Source organism: Silurus aristotelis, assembly GCF_946808225.1.
Source record: "Silurus aristotelis genome assembly, chromosome: 1".
NCBI lineage: Eukaryota > Metazoa > Chordata > Actinopteri > Siluriformes > Siluridae > Silurus > Silurus aristotelis.
Window position 1 is genome coordinate 36,627,949 of NC_139574.1, and position 19,246 is coordinate 36,647,194.

A 19,246-nucleotide genomic window follows, 5' to 3' on the forward strand; every position below is an offset into this window, starting at 1 on the left:
TTTTACTATATTCAATATACTGTACATTTTTACAGAAGCAAACTGCAAAAAAAAAACAAAAAAAAAACCCAGTAGATTATTGGCAACCTAAGAAAAAACTGCAAAACACTGAAAACATTTCTGGTAAGAGAAATAAAGAAAAATTTAGAAACTATTGTCAGTGGTGGCTGGCTCAATTTCTTAAAAAGTCTTTAAAAAATAAATTAAGCCTTCCTAATAGTGTTAAAAGCTAAAATAATTTTCTGAATTGTATTGCTATGATAATTAGCATGACACTTATTTGAAATTATTCATAATCTTATAAAAGTTAAACGCCAAGTAAACAAGGGCATGGTCACACACACTGCTATGCTTTTACACATAGAGCAACAATATTTCTTTTAGCTTCTTATAACATTATAATTTATACTATGTAGTTTATCATGCAACAAAACAATTACAACCTCCTGTCTAGTTTGTTTGTAGTTTAACTAGCACTTATTGATTTGGTTACTTTTAATTGAGGTTTTCTGTGATTGTACTGAATAGGTTAATTCAGTAAGCGGAATCTCCAGTGCAGCCTAAAAGGATCATTTAAAAGACATATAATAAGAGAAATGTTGTATGTATCTTATGGCTACAATTAGCCAAGGAGATGTTTGGTTCCTGGTTCTGAGAGTTTGATAAATTGTGCACAATGACATGTGTATTTAATTGCATAATAAATGCATTTAGGGTAATATTTATACATGAAATGGAGCTGTCAGAAATGTCTCCAAATTTGTGGACTGCTCTGGGAATGTTTTACTCATCAAGTGTTTTACTCATCAAGCAGATAAAAGCTACTCAAAGCTGAAACTAATCAATTGTGGAGAATTTGGGTCCTGGTGTTTCTCACCTTGAGAGTCATTTAAGCTAAAACCTACATTGCTGCTTGGTGGTGTCAACTTATTGTGAACATACTGTTCAGCGTCAGTTCAACAGCAAACAACATTTTGAGAGGAATAAATGATGGATGAAACTCCTGACTCGAACTCGCCACAGCACCCGTGGCCTTATTTACATGTTTTTTTAAGTCGTTGAAAGTAAGGTTTTGGGCTCATGATAATTTCTTATATGTAAATTAGTGTTTAACTTATTAATATCATTCTATAATTAGATTGTTGTGCTGATAGTAACATTAGAGTCTTTTCACATGAACTGAGTTGATTAAGCAGTGTTCTGTGACAAAAATAATAATAATAGGACCATTATAGCCATAAAAAATCATAGTACTTTGGATACTTTAGTACATTTGAAGGCAAATACTTTTGTAGTTTTACTCAAGTAAAAGTATAAAGAAAGCACTTTTACTGTTTTGGAGTCATACTTCACCAAGTGTATCTGTATTTTTATTCAGTACATGTACTTCGTCTACTATGGCTCATATGTTTTTTATTCACTCTGTCAAGTGAACTTTACTAGTAAACTAATGTATTGTATAGTGAATCACGGTGTAGGTTGTGATTTCAGACACAGTCTCTGAGGAAAAAACAAACCATTGTTCAGGCAAGTCAACTTTCCATGCCTATTTTGAGCTACTTAGAGACTGGACCAATGAGTGCAGAATTATTGTATATGTTTCCATGAGCTAATAAATGAAATTATTGGATAAAACTATCTGCTGTTTGTAAACCTTGTTAGTAGATACCATTATCATAATCATTAGATTTCATTATATTAAATATCATGTCATAAGATACGTCATTTACTAGGAGAGTGATGGAATGTGTTGGAAAACAGAAACCGTCATTCAACTATGCATGCAACATTTGTCTTGATAATAATGAACAATGTAGAAACACTGGCACTTTAGTTCAGTCTACGAAGTGACTGGAATTGGGTTGGAGAACAGTCCTTAGGTGAATATTATGTAATAAAGTTGTGATTTTAACTACATTGACTGCTAATAATAATAATAATAATAATGTAATTGGAACATCTCGCAAAACTTTTACAAGGTGTAAGAAATCTGCAATTCTTCTGTCTTAACAACTCATAGGTGATCATTTGGATTCAGTTATTGTGGGGGTGAATAAAGTACACTGAATGTACTGTTATTTTAATAGAACCATGAATTCATGAGAACCATTTGAGATGATTTGTGCTTTTTCACATGCTGCATTATCATGCTGGAAGTAACCATTATAACATGATGGTAAATTATGTTCATAAAGGATGAGCATAAAGCATGTGGTTAGCAACAATGCACATAAAGGATCATAAAATTAGCTCAAATATTATTAAGAGGCATGTGTGCTAGAAAAATCATTCTGCATAATATTAATCTCTGTGAACAGTGTACTTACACACATATACACATATCCTCGTCGGTGTTAGCATAAATTGAGATTCAGCAGACTAAGTAATCTTTTTCCAACTGCTCTGTTTCAGTGATTCCCCCTGTAACATCAGATTTCAGTTCATAGGTGGCAGGAGTGGAACCCGATGTGGTCCGCTGTTGTACCAATAACCATGGTTTGTTTGTGTTTGTGTGTGTTTGTGTGTGTTTGTGTGTGTGTGTGTGTGTGTGTGTGTGTGTGTGTGTGTGTGTGTGTGTGTGTGTGTGTGTGTGTGTGTGATCACAGTAGCCACAGAGATTTATATATAGTTCACTTCATCAGGGTTACTTGACTTTTCAAAGTGCAGAATGACTTACACTCAACTTAGTCATGAGATGCTATTAGAAGGTGACATTTAGTTCCGTTCTGAGGGCATGGGAAGAAAGATGACACTTTAAAACTTTTTGTATAGCCAATATTTAGCATTTTTGTTTAAATAATTGTATTTTGTATCTTCTAAAATTTGAAAATACAATCCACACTCATGCAGTCAGTTATGCAATCAGCTGATCATATGGTATCAGTGGCATGCAAATACAGGTCATAAGCTTCAGTTAAGGTTCACATCATACATCATGTATGAAGAAAAAAATTTGATCTATGTGACTAACAGTGGCATGGATGTTGATACCAGGGCTGGTGTATTTCATATACTGCTGATCTCACATAAGAATCGTTTAAACAGAATAAGAAGAGTTTAAACAAAATGTTGGGCGAAAAGGAAAACTTTGAATGAACAACAGGTCTGTGAGTGGAAACTCCTTGTCAATAAGAGAGGTCAAAGGAATACTGCCAGTTTTCGGCTGCCAGAAAGGATACATAAACTCACATATTCAATCTTTACAACCACTGAGGAGCAGAACGGCATGTCAGCATGAACAAATCAGCATTGGGTGGATGGGCTAATTCAGACCTGGGCAAACTACGGCCCGCGGGCCACATCCGGCCCTTTGTATGTCCCTGTCCGGCCCGCGTGAGGCCAATCATAAATTACACGGATGCACTGAAAATTTTCGGCCGAAATACCTAAATCACCAAAACAACACGGCAGAAACACAATTGTAATGACGCAATAAAAAGCGCAGCAGCACACGGTTATCTGGATAAGAGCAACATGTCTGCGGTGTGCGGAGAGCGATTTGCAAAACATGCAATGCTGAAATTTCAAGAGGGGGTGTATCTGCAAAGAGTTTCTCCAAGTCGGGTTTAATTTATCACATGAAATCCAAACATTCCGATTGCCATTCTAAATGAGAAGAACACGGCACAGAAAAGTAAAGTCAATCCGAGCATGCGCACTCCGTCTGTAGTGGACGTTTTTGAAAAGGCAGGAAAGTTTTCCAGTGATGGTGCCAAGGCAAAAGGCATAACACGATTTCATTGACTTTTGAATTGATTTTTCATTTCGGTGCATTCCTAAAATATTATCGTTGGTGTGGCCCTCTGACACAATTCAGGTTTCTCATGTGGCCCCTTGTAAAAATTTATTGCCCACCCCTGGGCTAATTCAGCTATTGATTAGGCATAAGTGAATATAGAAATGATTGTTATTATGATTTGTATTATTGAATTACATTAGGAACATTATGACATTGTATTGACAAAATTAAATCTAATCTAATCTAATCTAATCTAAACTAAGCCTGTCTAATCGTTAAGGACCAAAATTAAATCAAAAATGTTAACCAGTCAAAAAAAACATAGTCATTCAATCTTTTATTTGTAGCTTTAATGGGTTTACCTTTCAGTGCTAATAAATGACTCATTATGATCTGAGAGTTAATCATTTTCACAGAAGTCTATTCCATTATTCAGCTGCTGTTTTGTATTATTTTGTTTGGTCTTATGTGCTTAAAACCTTTACCTTACAGTGTATATTGTAATGCAGCTAAAGCAGCAGGCCAATCTTTTTTCTAAAAATCTTATCACATAGTCAAATCTTATCAGTTTACCAAATTCAGCCAGTGTTCAGAGAGTCTGGAGTAAAGAGAATAAAGACTAGGGTTAAAATGAACAAACTACTTCTTGCACAAATTCACTATTTTTTCTCATATAATTTTAAAATAATCTATAATATAATATAATTTTACTAGAAACATCTAGCATACAACAATGACACTTATTATAGGAAAATATCATATTGTCTTACGACTGAACAGTTAATATGTCTTTATTTCAACATTCTGCTGTATGCTAACTTAGACTTTATGCTTGTATCTTCCTCCTTTACAGAAGAGGAACAAACAGTGGCTGCATCAGCACAGGCTTCCTGCCAGTGAGGTCATCTCGATGCCATCTTGTCTGCATAGTTCTTCTATGGTTGGTTGTGACACAGCAACACAGGTATTCTGCATTGGAAGCTAATCATGACATGACTAAGTTTACTGATATAGGGTGATGCTAAAAGATAATGGAATGAATGTGTAATGAGTTATAGGTAATATTAAACAAGGTACACATGTAGGGATCTGCTGTTAAAACCGGGAAACACCCAGGATCTAATACTGGACATCTCTCTCCGTCTTCCCTTATTTCTGCACAACATTTTTGCACTATTATATGAAACCTTAACTCTGGACTGTCACTTGAACTCTGAACTTGCACAGCACAGTGTCACTTTATACCACACCTTACTGCACATGGACACTTTAAGGACAATCACAATAAATCACTTTAATTTGTACTGTCAGTATCTGCCATATGCATCCATCCCCATTTAGAATTCCTGTATATACATATATTTTCTATAGTTTATACTTTTTTATCAATCTATTTAATCCTTATATATAGATGTAGCTGTCAGCATTATGCCCGGCATCTCTACTTAATCTCAAACTCCTGACTACATTGACAAGATTGCATTTTGCATCTGTGGCTTTTGGCCACTTCTCTCAGGGTGGTGCTGGGACTTTTAAGTCAAGAAGCTTTTATTGTCATTTCAACCCGATATAGCTGAAGCAGTACACAGTGAAATGAGACAACGTTCCTCTAGAACCCTGGTGCTACATAAAACAAAATAAAACAACATAAAACAACATAAAGCTACATAATAGAACACAATGCAAAGGACTAAAGTAAGAGTCCTCGCTACATAAAGTACCATGCTCCCTCTATCCTCTTCAGCTGAAAATGGTGTAAAGTTCAGAATTACTGAGCCATGTCTTAAGGAATTTTTAACTGATACTTTGTATAATTTGATTTAATTGTTGATAAGCGCAAGATTTTGATTAGGAAAACTTTCGAACTTTTCTAACTTTTTTTTAAAGGTTTAAATGTTTTAATGTTTTTAGAATTTGAAAAATAACATTCCCATAACTTTATTTTGGATATTTTATCAGTTTATACAAGGTTATTAACAATGTTACAGTATGTGTATGGCTGGACAACATTACATTATAACTATGTAAAACATATCAGTTCTTTGAAAGTCTCACAGTCAAACATTTGCTAGAAATTTAGTCAAGACTTCTTATTTAATTGTATTACTCCTTCATTTTTCCACCACAAACATATTTGCAAAAAGACTTGGAATCTGCCTCTTCACAAACCCTTTCTGTGCAGTCAGATCAACCCCTGCATTTGTCCATTTACTGCAATAATGCACAGGATAACCTTATTATTGAGGAAAGCCCTTCCAGGAAATTAACACTGCACACTTTTGGCAGTTTTTACAACATGATTCTACACAACATGCTTACTTTCATTCACACCATCGATGTTAGCAAAGTGAAATATAATCCTTGTGTTTTTCTGGGTCATGAACAGTTTTAATTGTTTAAGTAAAATGTTCAAAATGCTTGCTAGGCACATTAGTTTAGCCCAGTGTTTTTGTTCCAGGAGAAAGAATCTTGACCGTAAATGTACCGTATTCAGTATTTGTTACTTTCTGGGTTTTTTCTTAATTAACAATATGCTAGAATTGTGACACAATTAACATCTTAGAGATCGCTATGTGTCTGAGGAAAGTTGCTGGATTAGCCCAGTCTACTGTAAATGGATTTGTTTAATCTATAGAGAAAATGGGTTTTGAAAATTATTATCAGACAAGGCATGCACTATTTGTTGTGACAGGACACTGGAAATCCATTTACATTGTTAGATTCTGAAGCTTTAAACAGCAAAATAGGAAACTGTTGAACCAAGAGAATTAGTGCTTAGCACAATATTTGACAGCAGGAAAAATAAAACCAAAAGATAGTTTGATCAGGTTCAATTCAATTCAATTTAATTCAGTTGGAACCATCCTAATTTGGGTGTCACCATTGTCCATTGATTACAGCTAAACGATGTTGAGGTGTGCAGTGATGGTGATCAGATGCAAACTGTAGTACTGAATCAGTGTAGCACACTGTTGACATTAACTACAGTTCAAATCCATCCTTAAAGCTCCTGTTCCTACTCCGTAATTTCATCAATTTACAGGCCATTGATGTGAAACATCCCCAGCTGCACAGAGTGGCCTCCAATCGAAGAGAACACCATCCAGAGGCAGGCCAGGACGGAACGGGCAGATCCGATGAGGGAAGAGGGGCAGGAGCACTGGTCATTGGAACCTCAGAAGTATAACTAAAAGGAAGAGCCAGAAGGTAACACAGACATGAGGGATCTCTGGGATAAGAGATGCCACCACACCACCATCAACAAACCTGAGTGAACGTGTGAGAGTGAGGGAACAACAGCATACAAATATCCCAGTCTTCATTATTTGAAGTACCAACAAATAGCCTGCACCTTTTGATATAAGTAGGTGTGGGAGATCATATTGGTACAGAAGTTCACTCAGATACTGTGGCGCGAGAATGTTAAATGCTTTATACGTCAGCAGCAGTATTTTATAATCAATGAGAGATGTAATTGGGAGCAGTGTAGACTGAATAAAACAGGGGTGATGTGGTCATATTTTCTAGATCTAGTAAGGACTCTTGCTGCTGCATTCTGGACTAACTGAAGTTTATTTATGCACTTACTCGAACACCCAGACAGTAAAGCGTTAAAGTAGTCTAATCTAGATGTAACAAAAGCATTGGTTGTTGTAACTGATACATTTGCTTAAATTTCCATATCAAAAAAGTTGGATTTGTTTAAACCTGGGCATATTCAGAAATAAAACGGTTATATTGACGGAATTGTGATGCAGCATAATTAGAAAGTATGCAACGGTTTCTACACTTCTTTGCATTTATGAGCTCAAATGGGTGTGTTTGTTATATACATTTTAATGCTTGAACACAGCCAACAGTTTTCCTGTGAATCTAACAAACAACATTTTTTATGGAGTTGCTTAGCTGGCAGTAAAACCTGTTCTTGTGGTACATTCTGCAAGAGGATCTAAGTGCTGATGATCTTGCTGGCTTGCATGCTTTGGATGATGCTACAATAAGCAGCAGAACCGGTTTAAATGGCATACAGTCTGGGTGTTTGTTGTGCAACGTGCCCATATACATGCCGAAAGATGATAAATCTTGGAATCTTTTGCTATCATCATATTTTCCCTTATCCTTAAAGAAGACACATTCCATCCTTTAACAAGGGAGACTTTTACAAAAATATTTCCTGAAAGAAATCTTCTGCCAAACCTCCTGATATGAGCAATTCTGCATATGTGGTACATGCCTTATGAAAGTAAACCTAATATTTAACTGCAATAATGATTGGTTTTTTTTAAATCTCCCCAAAACACTAGTCACAAAAGCCAGTATACTGGGAGTATTTTGGTCAGAGCAGATTGTCTCTTGGCTTTGGAAAGATGGTACTTGTTGAATTTAAAGGTGGCCCAGGATGACTTCCAAATGAGATGGCTCAGTAATGTCAGATCTGTAAAGTAGGTCAAGCACCTTGGCACAGAGTGCCTTCCTGAATTTATTGTGTGTACGGAATTAGTATGAGAGATCATGACTATTACTTGGAAGATGAGAATGTAAGTTTTGATGTTCATCACCATGCACTAAAAACCCAGAAAGAGTTATAATGGTAGTGAAAATAAGCAAGCTGTGTTATTTTTAAACCATTTGATCTTCAGATGAATTATGGTCCGGATTGTGCATTGCATATATTTTCACTGTCATACTGCAGACCTAAAGTATTATTGTGCATATGTGGGTATGTTTGTAATCTGACAGTGTTATAATAAATGTTTTTAATGTGACATTGTGGTGTTTTTTGTTTTGTTTTGAAAATTTAACAGAAGATCAATTGTTTCTTGGAAAATTGTGAAAAAAAGTACATAATGTATGCTTTTAAGACTTGTTAGAAAAATGCAGTAAACCCTTTACAGTGTCACTGGCTAAAAAAAAAAGTAACATGTACTGTAACAGAGTAAGAAATGTTGACCTTTTAATCTTGAACAAACATAAACTGGTGTAAAAGTTTTCACTTTAGGGTTACATATGTTACTTATTTCCTTTAGTAATACTATAATGTGTTAACATTATAACACCAGTGTGCCCCATATCTCAGACCTGTGAAGAATATGAGTGTTGTCACATGCAGGGAATGACCAGTGCTTGTCAGATAATCCTGCAGCTTCTATAATGATGTTGTTGGTCTCTTTAAGCCTTTCTGACAGGTTTTCTTCTTCCTGTTCATGTTACTGTACCTCATTTTCTTCACCTGCTGATCATGGCCTTCATGGTGTTCTTTCTCTATTTTTTCCTCTAAATAATCTTGCATTATCATTTTCACTTATAGTATTTTTCCAGCCAGTTTTATTCTCTTTTTCGTTCATTTTTTTTCTTTTCAGGCCATCAACTATAATTAAAGGGTCTTTGCTGGATAGATTTGTCAAAATAAAATTCAATACAAAATCAACAGCTGCTCAACAATTCATTCAAAGATTTTAATGAATATAAATATCAATTAAACAGTCTAGTGTAAAAGTTATTTGGTTTTTAATTAGCTGTCTTATTTAGTGCACATTAATTGACATTAAAACATATCATCTAATATACATATCACATATTTATTATTAAACTCTATTACTCTATTATTAAACTCTTCTAATAATATTGCATTTAGCAGAATGTAGTCCTAAAGATTCCTAAATAATTAAATACACTTCAGATCTAATACAATCATCATATCTGACACTTTCAGTTCAAATAATCAGCAAAAATTCTTGGGTCCCATGAGGTCAAAATGAGAAAAGAAACTGGACCTTAAAAATTTGCTGAACAAACGTTTCAGTGACCTGACTGTGGTCTGGGGTAAGACAGTATGCATATTTCTTTAACATTAGCCCTTCCTTTGAGGATAACCCAGCAGCAACTTTGTGTACATTAAATACAGTATCTTTAAAGAATCATAAAAAGTGAGCACTCTACATACATGTTTACACAAAGATCACAGTTCATTCTAAGCTGCTCTAGAAGACATCAAATGTCAAACAAACTTCTGTTTTGAGGATTCCATACACAAGTATTTGCCATTACATTTCTCTGAGGGATCTGGCAGATGTCACATGTTTTGATGGTTTAATGGTGTGTAGGAATGATGCCATGACACAAATAGTACTGTGCAAATGTTTTAGGCAACATATGTGTAGACATTTTGTCTTGCATGGAGTTGGACTTTTGGTTTGCTTGTGTCTAGGTTTTGGTGAAATATGATGATATATCAAGAATATACCCACACTATCCCCACAGAAGCAAACATCTTTCTCTGACTATATATATTAAAAGTAGAAAGCAAAAGAAGCAAAGACTCATAGTGCTTTTGCCAGATGGCAGGAAATTATTATTCTAAAGTCAAAACAAAACAGCAACGTCGGGGGGGGGGGGGGGGCGAAGCAGCTCATTCCTGAAGCAGCTCATTCAGAAGATGTGCGAACTTTGCGGTCTTTAAGAGGCTGGGGTGGGCGGTAGTTATCCATCATATGGCACTCAGGCTCCTTCTCCCCTGAGAAGAGCAAGCCACGGAATTTCTCCATCTGTTTTTCATAAAAGAGAAAGAAACACATCATAATATAATATATAATCTATAAAATATGGAAAATGGAATGAATGGTAGTGCTCACAGAGTCCTGAGGTTCAATAAGAATATTCCTTTAGGGATTATAACATTTCTCTAAGAAGTGTGAACTTTCACAAGGGTGCAACTGGCAGCTACCTCTGCTGGACCAGCAGATCACAGGAACAAGAAGAATGCAAACTGAGAAGGCTAAATAGTCTAGAATAGTTCAAACAACTCAAACTTTAAAACTCTGGCTGGCTAAAATCCACTGAACACTGAACAATGACATGGACAGGACCTGTGCAGGGCTAACACTGATTGACTTCCTGCAGACAATCCATGTAACACTCTCGAGCAGTGGGGGTGTGGTCAAGGAGCCATCGTATGTCCAGTAGTCCAGAGTGTTAGGCAGCAGCAAAGTGGGATCAAAGTCTGCAAATGATGACTGTGTTCCCTGGGAGGAAAGCCAGATCATGATTACCCAACTTATCTCACGATAAATCTTCAAAATTTGTCCTTTACAGAACTTTAAGAGAACATGCCTTTCCTTTAATGGCATCCAGTGCATCAAGAACCTTTTGGATTTGAGAATTATCATCACCAATCTGTTAAAGGTAATATACAAAATCAAACACAATAGAAACATACTAAAGACATCCTTCTCTCCACAGTGCTTTATAGCGCATTCTGTTTTATTACAATTTATAAGTAAGGAATAAAGCAATAAAAAAGTGTGGGAACCTCCAGGAAGACTCCAACCACAGCGAGGCCATCAGACTTGCTAGCAGCTTCGCCAAAGTTGGGATATGCCGTATTCCAGTGAACTAGATGGAGCTAGAGAACATAAACCACATCTTTAGCAAAGGTGCACCAAAGCTTACAATGTGTTCTATATCTAATCACAATTTGTTATTTCTAAAACTGTGCATATATTGCGCATGGAAAAAAGAAAAGTCTCAAAATCTACTGAATCCTAGAACCTTGTGTAGGCACTAGGATAGGAATTAGGATGTGGATGATACATACTTCAGCGGCGTACATTTTCCCATCAACAGTGTGCTCTGAGCCCTTATTATTGCTCGATCCCCAGTGAAAATGAAACTGTTTAAGTCTGTAAGTTCCGGTTATGGGTCCCCCTGTCAGCGCTGAGAATGAAAGCACAGAACACAAAAAACAGATGATGATTTACCATTTCATAGGAACTGGATCTGTAAAAGACCTTATTGGTGGAATAAAGTAACTTCTGTCGTAATTACAAGCAGCTACAGTTAGAGAAAACCACAAATTAATAAGAAAGGGGAAATGATAGAACCAACACTACCATCCATAACACAAAAACACTTTCTTACATGTACAGAGTTTGATTGGTTCACACAGATAACACAATGTGCGTATCTCTGTAACAGGGTGATACTTTAAAGTTCACTTTAAAAACACCTTTGTGCATAACAGTCCTCAATTGTGCTCAAATTCCTCCTCCCACAGACTGACACATGTGCATGTAGTGCAGTGTTTAATGTTTAACAGCATGTGAGTCAAAGGTTCAAAAGGACCTTTTTGAGTGTTACATTTCTGCTTATACTTCCCCATTAGGGCTTTTGAGTATTGGGAAAATATGACAACACAAAGCTAGCAGACACAACGGAATAATTGCACATCATCTGCAGGATCCTGTTGTTGTTTTTTTTCAGAGAGCTTTAATTACAGATATTAATATACCTTTGACCTTTGCAGCACTTTCATGCAATGATAGTCTACCATATCCAAATAACCCCACTAAATGTTTTATTTTGTATTTATAGAAATCTGATCTTATAGAAGTGTTTTTCCGAGTGAGCTGATGAATCACAGTGTTCAGTAATCATAATAGTTTTGGTCAAAACTTTGTTCAGGTCAATATATAAGCTAATGTGGGCAGTGGATTCATAGTCCAGATTTCATATTCTGTATATTCTATTCAAAAAACTCAGATCAGGACACAGCAAAATAACATGCAAATGAAGACCTACAAAACTGAGTTCGACCTAACTGTGCTAATTTAACTTTCAAGTTTGTATTCAATGATGTTAAGAAATATGGGTCCAACAGGGGGGTATTTAAACAGTAATGATCACATGAACAAGTTTAACACAACACTGCAGTTTGGTGCCATTTCTAATCTAAATGTAGGAAAGAATTAACTTACTTGATGCGTCCTCGTCATCTGCAAAAGTGACCTGGACCGAGTGTCCATTGTTGATGATATCCAGTGAGACTGAGGGATCATAATGCAGTGTGAGTGGCCTGAGTTCAGGGTCATACTGAGCATCAGCGGTCACAATGTCGATAGGAGACTGGCGAGGTCCATTCGCTATCGGAAACTTCTCATGCCATGTGTCGGGTCCTGCAATGACAAACGTTAAGGATCAGCTCAGCGTACACACGCTTTTCGCAATTTAGCATTTCTGTAGAAAATCTCCTCCATCTGCTCTAAGTGCGCCCTGTGGAGCTATTTCAGATCTGCTGCACTGAATTCAGCACTGCGGTGCGAATGCGACACCCAACAAGGTCACAGAAACACGATGCGCGGACAGTGCATGGGAATCTCTCATTCATCCATTCGTCCGTTCCCTCACTCTTTTAGTCAGTGGTAGAAAGAAGTGATAGAGAGACTTGCCGTTATCTGCTCCGTATCCCCATCCCTGAGACATTGTCACGCTTGATACGGTTTCGAGTGGCTCCGCTTGCGGTGGCTCGAGTGCGTAATAGCGCCAGTAACTTACTGTTACTGGCGCGCCGTGGTTTATATAGCGGTCCCTCAACCCCGGTCCTCTTACTGGATGGGATTTGCCTGTGTAATCACACACACACACACACACACACACACACACACGCAGGGCGCGCAAAATCAGTAGGAGGAGGGGGTACTAACGCAATCGATGATGACACACATCTCTCTCTCTCTCTCTCTCTCTCTCTCTCTCTCTCTCTCTCTCTCTCTCTCTCTCTCTCCTCTCTCTCAGCTGTCTCTACAGATGGTAATGGCCGTCTCCGTCTGTGACTTTTAAACGCGCTCATATTCTGGTCCCTTTTCGTCCTAATGTCCACATTTGCTCGGTAAGCCTTTACTAATCTTTTTGGTAACTACATACTAAGCCCTTTTACCCTGTTTAGTGGTTGACTGCCCTGGGAAATGCAGAAAAGCACGAACACATGAATAAGCACATTCATCAGTGACACACTGAGTGTGAGATGAATAGTCACATAGCTTTGCAGTGAAGGAACACACTCAGCAGTAACAGGACCAAATCTGTTCAGTCTTCAGCGCCACCTGGTGGTGGAGAGAAATGTAACGTCTCGAGGTTAAGGATGTGCGTAATTTCCCATTTTCACAAACTAACCAGGAGCACTGTGTTAGTAAGACGTGGGCTGTGGGCATATTAACTACCAGCAAGTAGTGCTACCAGCAAGTCTGCTGGCCTAAACTCTATTAGAATAAATAACTTTTTCATTTATTTTGTATTTTTTTTTTTATATTAAACATTTTTATATATTTTTTGTCCATATTTTTTTATGAAGTTATTCACAACAGTCTATTCTCACCTTGAAGCAGCGCAACCGGGTGTGAGTTTATGTTACAATTTTAATCCAATCAGATTTCAGCCATCACATAACATGTTGCTGGGGCCTTTACGCCGGCATAATCAGCACTGCAGCCATCTGTAGCTAAAGTACTTGTTGCTTTAACCAATCAGATTTCAAGTTGGCCACACTGGGGCCTTCTAGCAGGCGTACAATAACGTCTGCATTGTCAAGTCCTTGATTGGATGGTCAGAGACCTCACTAGTCAGAGCTAGCACACCCCATCCCTTGCACACTGCACAAACTCAAATTTATTTCTGTGGATTTAATAGCTGTTTTTTTCATTCCACAATGGCTGACAGAGGAGAAGAAATTAATTAGGTTGCAGATACACTTACAAGGATATTTACAAAACTGACTTTACAGGAACAACTGGACAACGTGGGGAAATCTCTCAATTTTTATTGATGCATGGGGGAGCAAAGGATAACCTGTCAGGTCTGATATAACATAAGGAAACTGTACCGCTACCTGCTGAAAAGTGAATTAAAAAAGGTGTCAGTGTGCCAATGTTAATCCCTGTCCACCCAGTGGGAAGGTGGGCATTAAAACTAGACTCCACACTGAAAAATATGTTCAAGAATGGGTTGAGAAACATAAGTTCAAGGTGTTGACTTGGCCTACAAATTCCTCAGTACAAAATCCCAATATGATTGTGTATTTGTGGGATGTGCTGGGAGTTTAGTGCATTGAGTCCACAGCTCACAGTTTACAGAACTTGAGTTTAAAAGATCTGCTAATGTCTTGTTGCCAGATTTCACAGACTGAGCAGTGTATGATTTAAATATCATCATATCTATGAAGTGTAAAGTTATTTAAAAACATCTAGCATTTTCAGTATTCTGCCCTTACTGTATAACAGCTTGGTTTGATATTTAATGGACTCCTACAGTAAGTCAAATTACACTGAATGTCAATACAATTTCCCTTCACTGACCTACTGGCCTGTCCATGAGGTCATGGCTGATGTAGAAGAAAATGAGAAAACTGCCTGAACCCCTGAACCCAGGAGCTCCCTAACTGATATCTCTGACTACACAGTGTCTAGAAAAGAGAAGATTCCTACCAAAAGAGGGTCCAACTCCATATTAAAGAACTTGGTTGAGGGCAAATATCCACATACTATCAAATATGTTAAAGTCACAAACCCAATCACCATTTGTTTGTAATGCTTTAGATTGTGTTATCCAGACAGGAATGCACACTTCCTTACAGAAAGCACCTACATTAAAATAGTCATATTAAGATTCATTATATGCTGTATTTAACTTGCAAAATTAACAGTATTCACAGTCACCGTACTTACGGATATATGCCTGCACTGCCGAGCAGAAAGATATAAATGTCATTAAACTCCCAATTAAAACAATGTGCCCTCAATGTTCTCAATAATAAAGCTCACATATTTAAGTTAACTTATTCAAAATTGAATTCCCCCTTAAATTAACTTCTGGGAAGGTTTTCCATGATATCTTGTGATAGATCCCAGGGCACTAATGTCGGTGTAGCAGTGATCTTAACCCCTTCTGTTCTCCAGTTCTGCTTGATACATGTTAATTACTACTCACTGCTCAGGATAGCAAAGCATAAGCAGTATATACAGGTTACTGTGAAAGGTACCATATAGAATCTATCAAGATGTATTTAGGCTGAAGTTAGTAAACCCATATATTTCACTTAAATATTTTACAACTGTAAAATTACAGGTGTTGTGGTATAATAGAAATTGAAGACTTCAGGACGTGTAGTTATAGTAAGATAATCAGCTTTTGGTGTGTTATAGTAACTGCATCACACCAAAAACTTTTAGATTGCCATTTAGTCTATAACAGGTATGTGAGGGAAGAGAAGTAAAATGTGTGTTTGGTTTGGTGAACCTGGTCAAATCTGAAAATTTTATATTATTTTAAACGGCTGCAATTTCATAAGGGTTTGCGTGTGTGCGTGTGTATGTGTGTAACAGTAGGGGGCAGTAATGCTCCTCACTCACCAGCCCACATTAATCAGAAGAAGAAGGTGCTTAAGGACTATAAATACATGTGCTGAGACGGTACAAGAAGAATATATATAGTGTAAGTTTAAAGCTTTCTTACATTTTTCTTTTCTAAAGCATTTTTGTTGATCTCCACATAGAGACATTTCCTGTAGTCTCTTCTTGCGGGCTGTTTAACCACCTACAACTGCATGTGTACAATCTGTTTCAAGGAAAACATGGCGAAAAATAAACAGAAGGGTAAAAAACAACAGAATGTATTTCAAGTGGCTACCAAGCAGGCCAAGCCCAAATCCAAAACCAAGCCAGTGAAGACTTCATTAAAACACGTAAGCACTTTTCCCCTGAATCTGCCTCTAAGACCTGCTCTGAACTCCACAAGTCTCAAAAGAAACAAGTGAAATACAAACAGGAAGTATCAACTGCAGGAAAGAATTGTGTATTCATTTTGTATTACAAAGTAAAATGTGTGTAAACAAAATTATTCCAGTACATGCAGTTCTTAAAAAAATTAAATAATTAAATCTTGTGTTGTGTGAGGTTGTGGAAACATGGATTTTTTTATTATTAACAGCATTTCTGTAGATTTATAACAAGCATTTAAATAATAATTGTTTGTGAAATGACATTTTTGACAAACCACTCTCTTTTTGAAAGATAAACACCCTGAAAAAAGAAAAAGTGGAGAACTTGAACCAGATGTTTTCAGCGGTACAGCGGGATATGAAGAGCTTTTCAAAATCCACAGCCAAAAAATCTACAGGGAAAACACTGGTAATATGCTCATCATGTCTTTCATACAATATTATTGCCATTTCTGACAGTGGACAGTTCAATCGGGACTCCAGTGCTGGACGGCTGCAGCACAGAAAAGCTCAGCAATCTGCCTTATTCAACATCAGGTGAAGGGAAGGATGGGAGTTGGGGATGCAGGGGAGAAACAAACTTCTGGGTTCTGTGGTCCTCCAGAACTAAATGTCATGGTCTAATCGACTGTATGTTTAAATGACTAGAAGATCACTGTACCATCATTCATTCTGATTTAAAGTTTGTCAAAAATGTGTTTTCCAGAACACAAGGAAGAAAGTCCAGGAGCCAGTGAATGTGGATGGAGCCGCACAACTTCTCTCTCAACTTTAATGACGCATATCATCTCGAAACAAAGTCACATGAACAAGTTCTGCACAATACATAAATGTAGTTAATTAAAAATGCAGTCTGGATCTTACGACTGAGCTGTATATAGGGAAATATTTCATGTAATCCGTGTTCATGTGTCTGCCTGTGTATTCATAGACATCTGACTTTCCTACCTAAATGTGAGGTAAATGTTTAAAGTTTCTGAATTAGCATTTTGTGGCATGTGTATAAATGCTAGGCTACTCTTTTTCTGGTGTTTGGCATTGTTCTAAGAACAAAACGATGGCTTTAGGACTGCAGTTGCCACATTATTGGTTTTGATCAGTGAACTGTTTATAACTTGAACAAGATAGACTGCATGTCAAAAGTGTATCGAATTCCCTGGGTATATACTTGCAGTTTTTGTCCCTGTAGTGCACAGTTATTCAGGAAATGTATTTATAATCACAATATCCAGTGTCACCCGTTTCCTTTTGAGTCTGATCTCGTTTAAGGTTTCTTCCCGATATCCTGTCAGGGAGTTTTTGCTTTTTGCCTTGCTATTGGCTGGTGGCTCGTTCATTAGGGAAACATTTCTACAGTGACAATATCTCACTAAAATTGAAAAAGATCAAATAAAGAATAATGAATAATGAAGTCGTGTCTAAACCTTAATATTTCTTGTGTGCTGAGACCTTCAACAAAGTCACAAAATGACAGTGATGTATTATTTGCTACACTCATCACAGGACACCAGGGTAAGGGATTAATGCCCAGTTCATTTATAGGCTTGTGTCACCACATGGGACCTCATGGGCCAGTCTTTTCTTAGAGAGGGATTACCATGTCTTTGTAATGTGACAGATGAACAAATGGCCCAATAAACAAATAGCTGTTCAACTGTTAAAATAGTCCTGAAAGGTGTGTAAATGTACTTTGTAGGAAACATTGCTGTGCGGACTGTCGCCTGTTTCTTGCATCATTCTGCACCCTATGTGGTAAAGGAGGTGTCTGGTGATCTGACAGAGGGGGAATTGCTCCTATGCATACCTTTTTCATGAGGTTCACAGTGGGCCTGTGAAATGGTCATCAGATCCAGGGCTCTTTCAGTGGTGGCCAGGCCTAAGGACCTTCAAAGAATGATTTAAAGAAAGATTTATCCCTTGGTAAAATGTTGCTGATGTGTGTTGGCTATATATACATTTTATATTTACCGCATTTGGCAGACCCCCTTATCCAGAGCAACTTACATTTATCTCATTCATACAACTAAGCAGATATGAAGTTAAAGGCCTTGCTCAGGAGTGGTAGTTTGATGTGGCTGGGATTAGAACTCACAACCAGTGGATTCAAAGCCCAATGCCTTAAGATACCTATGATGATTGTATGTGATTAGAAAATATATGATTCTAAAGGGTGAAAAACCTTTATCCACTGGCCCAAAGAGCAAACTTGGCACACTGGACATTTAAACATAACCTTCATGATAAGTTACCTGGATATAAAACCTGATTTCACAGGTTTATCTAAATACATATATTTTATTATTTGTTAAAAGGTAACTAATCTGTTAACTAGCTGATTACTGGATTGTGGCATTTTACAGGAGTTGCAGTTGTTGTTCCTATATAATTTTAATAAGAAAAATGAAAGATTAAATACACAAGAACAGTTAAAATACCTTCAGAATAAAAATAATACATGTGCAAATTGTTTAGGTGCCAGGATTGAACCACTTGCACATCAATTATTTTGTTTGGACGCATTTTCAGCTATTCTTTTGTATTTTCTCTGAAGCAAATTACAGAATGAAGATATTTCAGCAATCTCATAGACGCTTTAAATCCGCCTGGTTATTTCTGGTCACCATTTATTTAGTCCAGTTCTCCGATTGGAACGCAGCCAGCAACCGTTTGCGTTTCAACCTCTCGGCGCCCCCTGTCGGCGAACTGAATAACAGAGACGTCATCGTTAAGCAGGTCCTTTCAGGATTGTAGTATAATAAGAGACAATAAGCGTCTCTTTATTTCGGAACAGAGTATGTAAAATAATTCAGCTTTCCTCAAGAGAGTTTTAATCGTGTATAAATTAGTATAGCTGTAATTTGTATATTAGGTTGTTTTTTAATTAATTTTGGAGCGCAGTGTATTTTAGTGTACGCCCTACCAGGACCTTTACAATGGTGCACCAAGATTTGCTGGTTTCT

General features: G+C 37.1%; 2 protein-coding genes across 2 annotated transcripts; one reads left to right on the top strand and one right to left on the bottom strand.

The window, feature by feature from the left end:
• Positions 1–9,181: 9,181 nt before the first annotated feature.
• On the bottom strand, positions 9,182–13,318 carry LOC310724740 (carbonic anhydrase 2-like). The gene is made up of 7 exons (XM_083539021.1): positions 12,964–13,318; positions 12,493–12,690; positions 11,334–11,452; positions 11,049–11,141; positions 10,850–10,912; positions 10,606–10,761; positions 9,182–10,284 (listed from the first exon to the last, which is right to left on the bottom strand). Exons 1-7 carry the CDS (start codon positions 12,995–12,997, stop codon positions 10,165–10,167), a joined length of 783 nt encoding a protein of 260 aa, XP_083395147.1. The 5' UTR covers positions 12,998–13,318; the 3' UTR covers positions 9,182–10,164.
• A 2,556-nt stretch (positions 13,319–15,874) lies between these two features.
• On the top strand, positions 15,875–17,697 carry rbis (ribosomal biogenesis factor). The gene is made up of 4 exons (XM_083540174.1): positions 15,875–15,998; positions 16,134–16,250; positions 16,579–16,695; positions 16,993–17,697. The coding sequence occupies exons 2-4, from the start codon at positions 16,140–16,142 to the stop codon at positions 17,059–17,061; spliced, it is 297 nt and encodes a 98-aa protein (XP_083396300.1). The 5' UTR covers positions 15,875–15,998; positions 16,134–16,139; the 3' UTR covers positions 17,062–17,697.
• The last annotated feature ends 1,549 nt before the right edge of the window (positions 17,698–19,246 follow it).

Coding starts and splice junctions, on each gene's coding strand:
- LOC310724740 (XM_083539021.1), bottom strand. CDS start 12,997: ATGTCTCAGGGATGGGGATACGGAGCAGATAACG. Junction 12,691..12,963: donor GGGATACGGAGCAGATAACG/GCAAGTCTCTCT, acceptor TTGTCATTGCAG/GACCCGACACATGGCATGAG. Junction 11,453..12,492: donor AGATGACGAGGACGCATCAA/GTAAGTTAATTC, acceptor TTTCATTCTCAG/CGCTGACAGGGGGACCCATA.
- rbis (XM_083540174.1), top strand. CDS start 16,140: ATGGCGAAAAATAAACAGAAGGGTAAAAAACAACAGAATGTATTTCAA. Junction 16,251..16,578: donor TGAAGACTTCATTAAAACAC/GTAAGCACTTTT, acceptor TCTTTTTGAAAG/ATAAACACCCTGAAAAAAGA. Junction 16,696..16,992: donor AATCTACAGGGAAAACACTG/GTAATATGCTCA, acceptor TGTGTTTTCCAG/AACACAAGGAAGAAAGTCCA.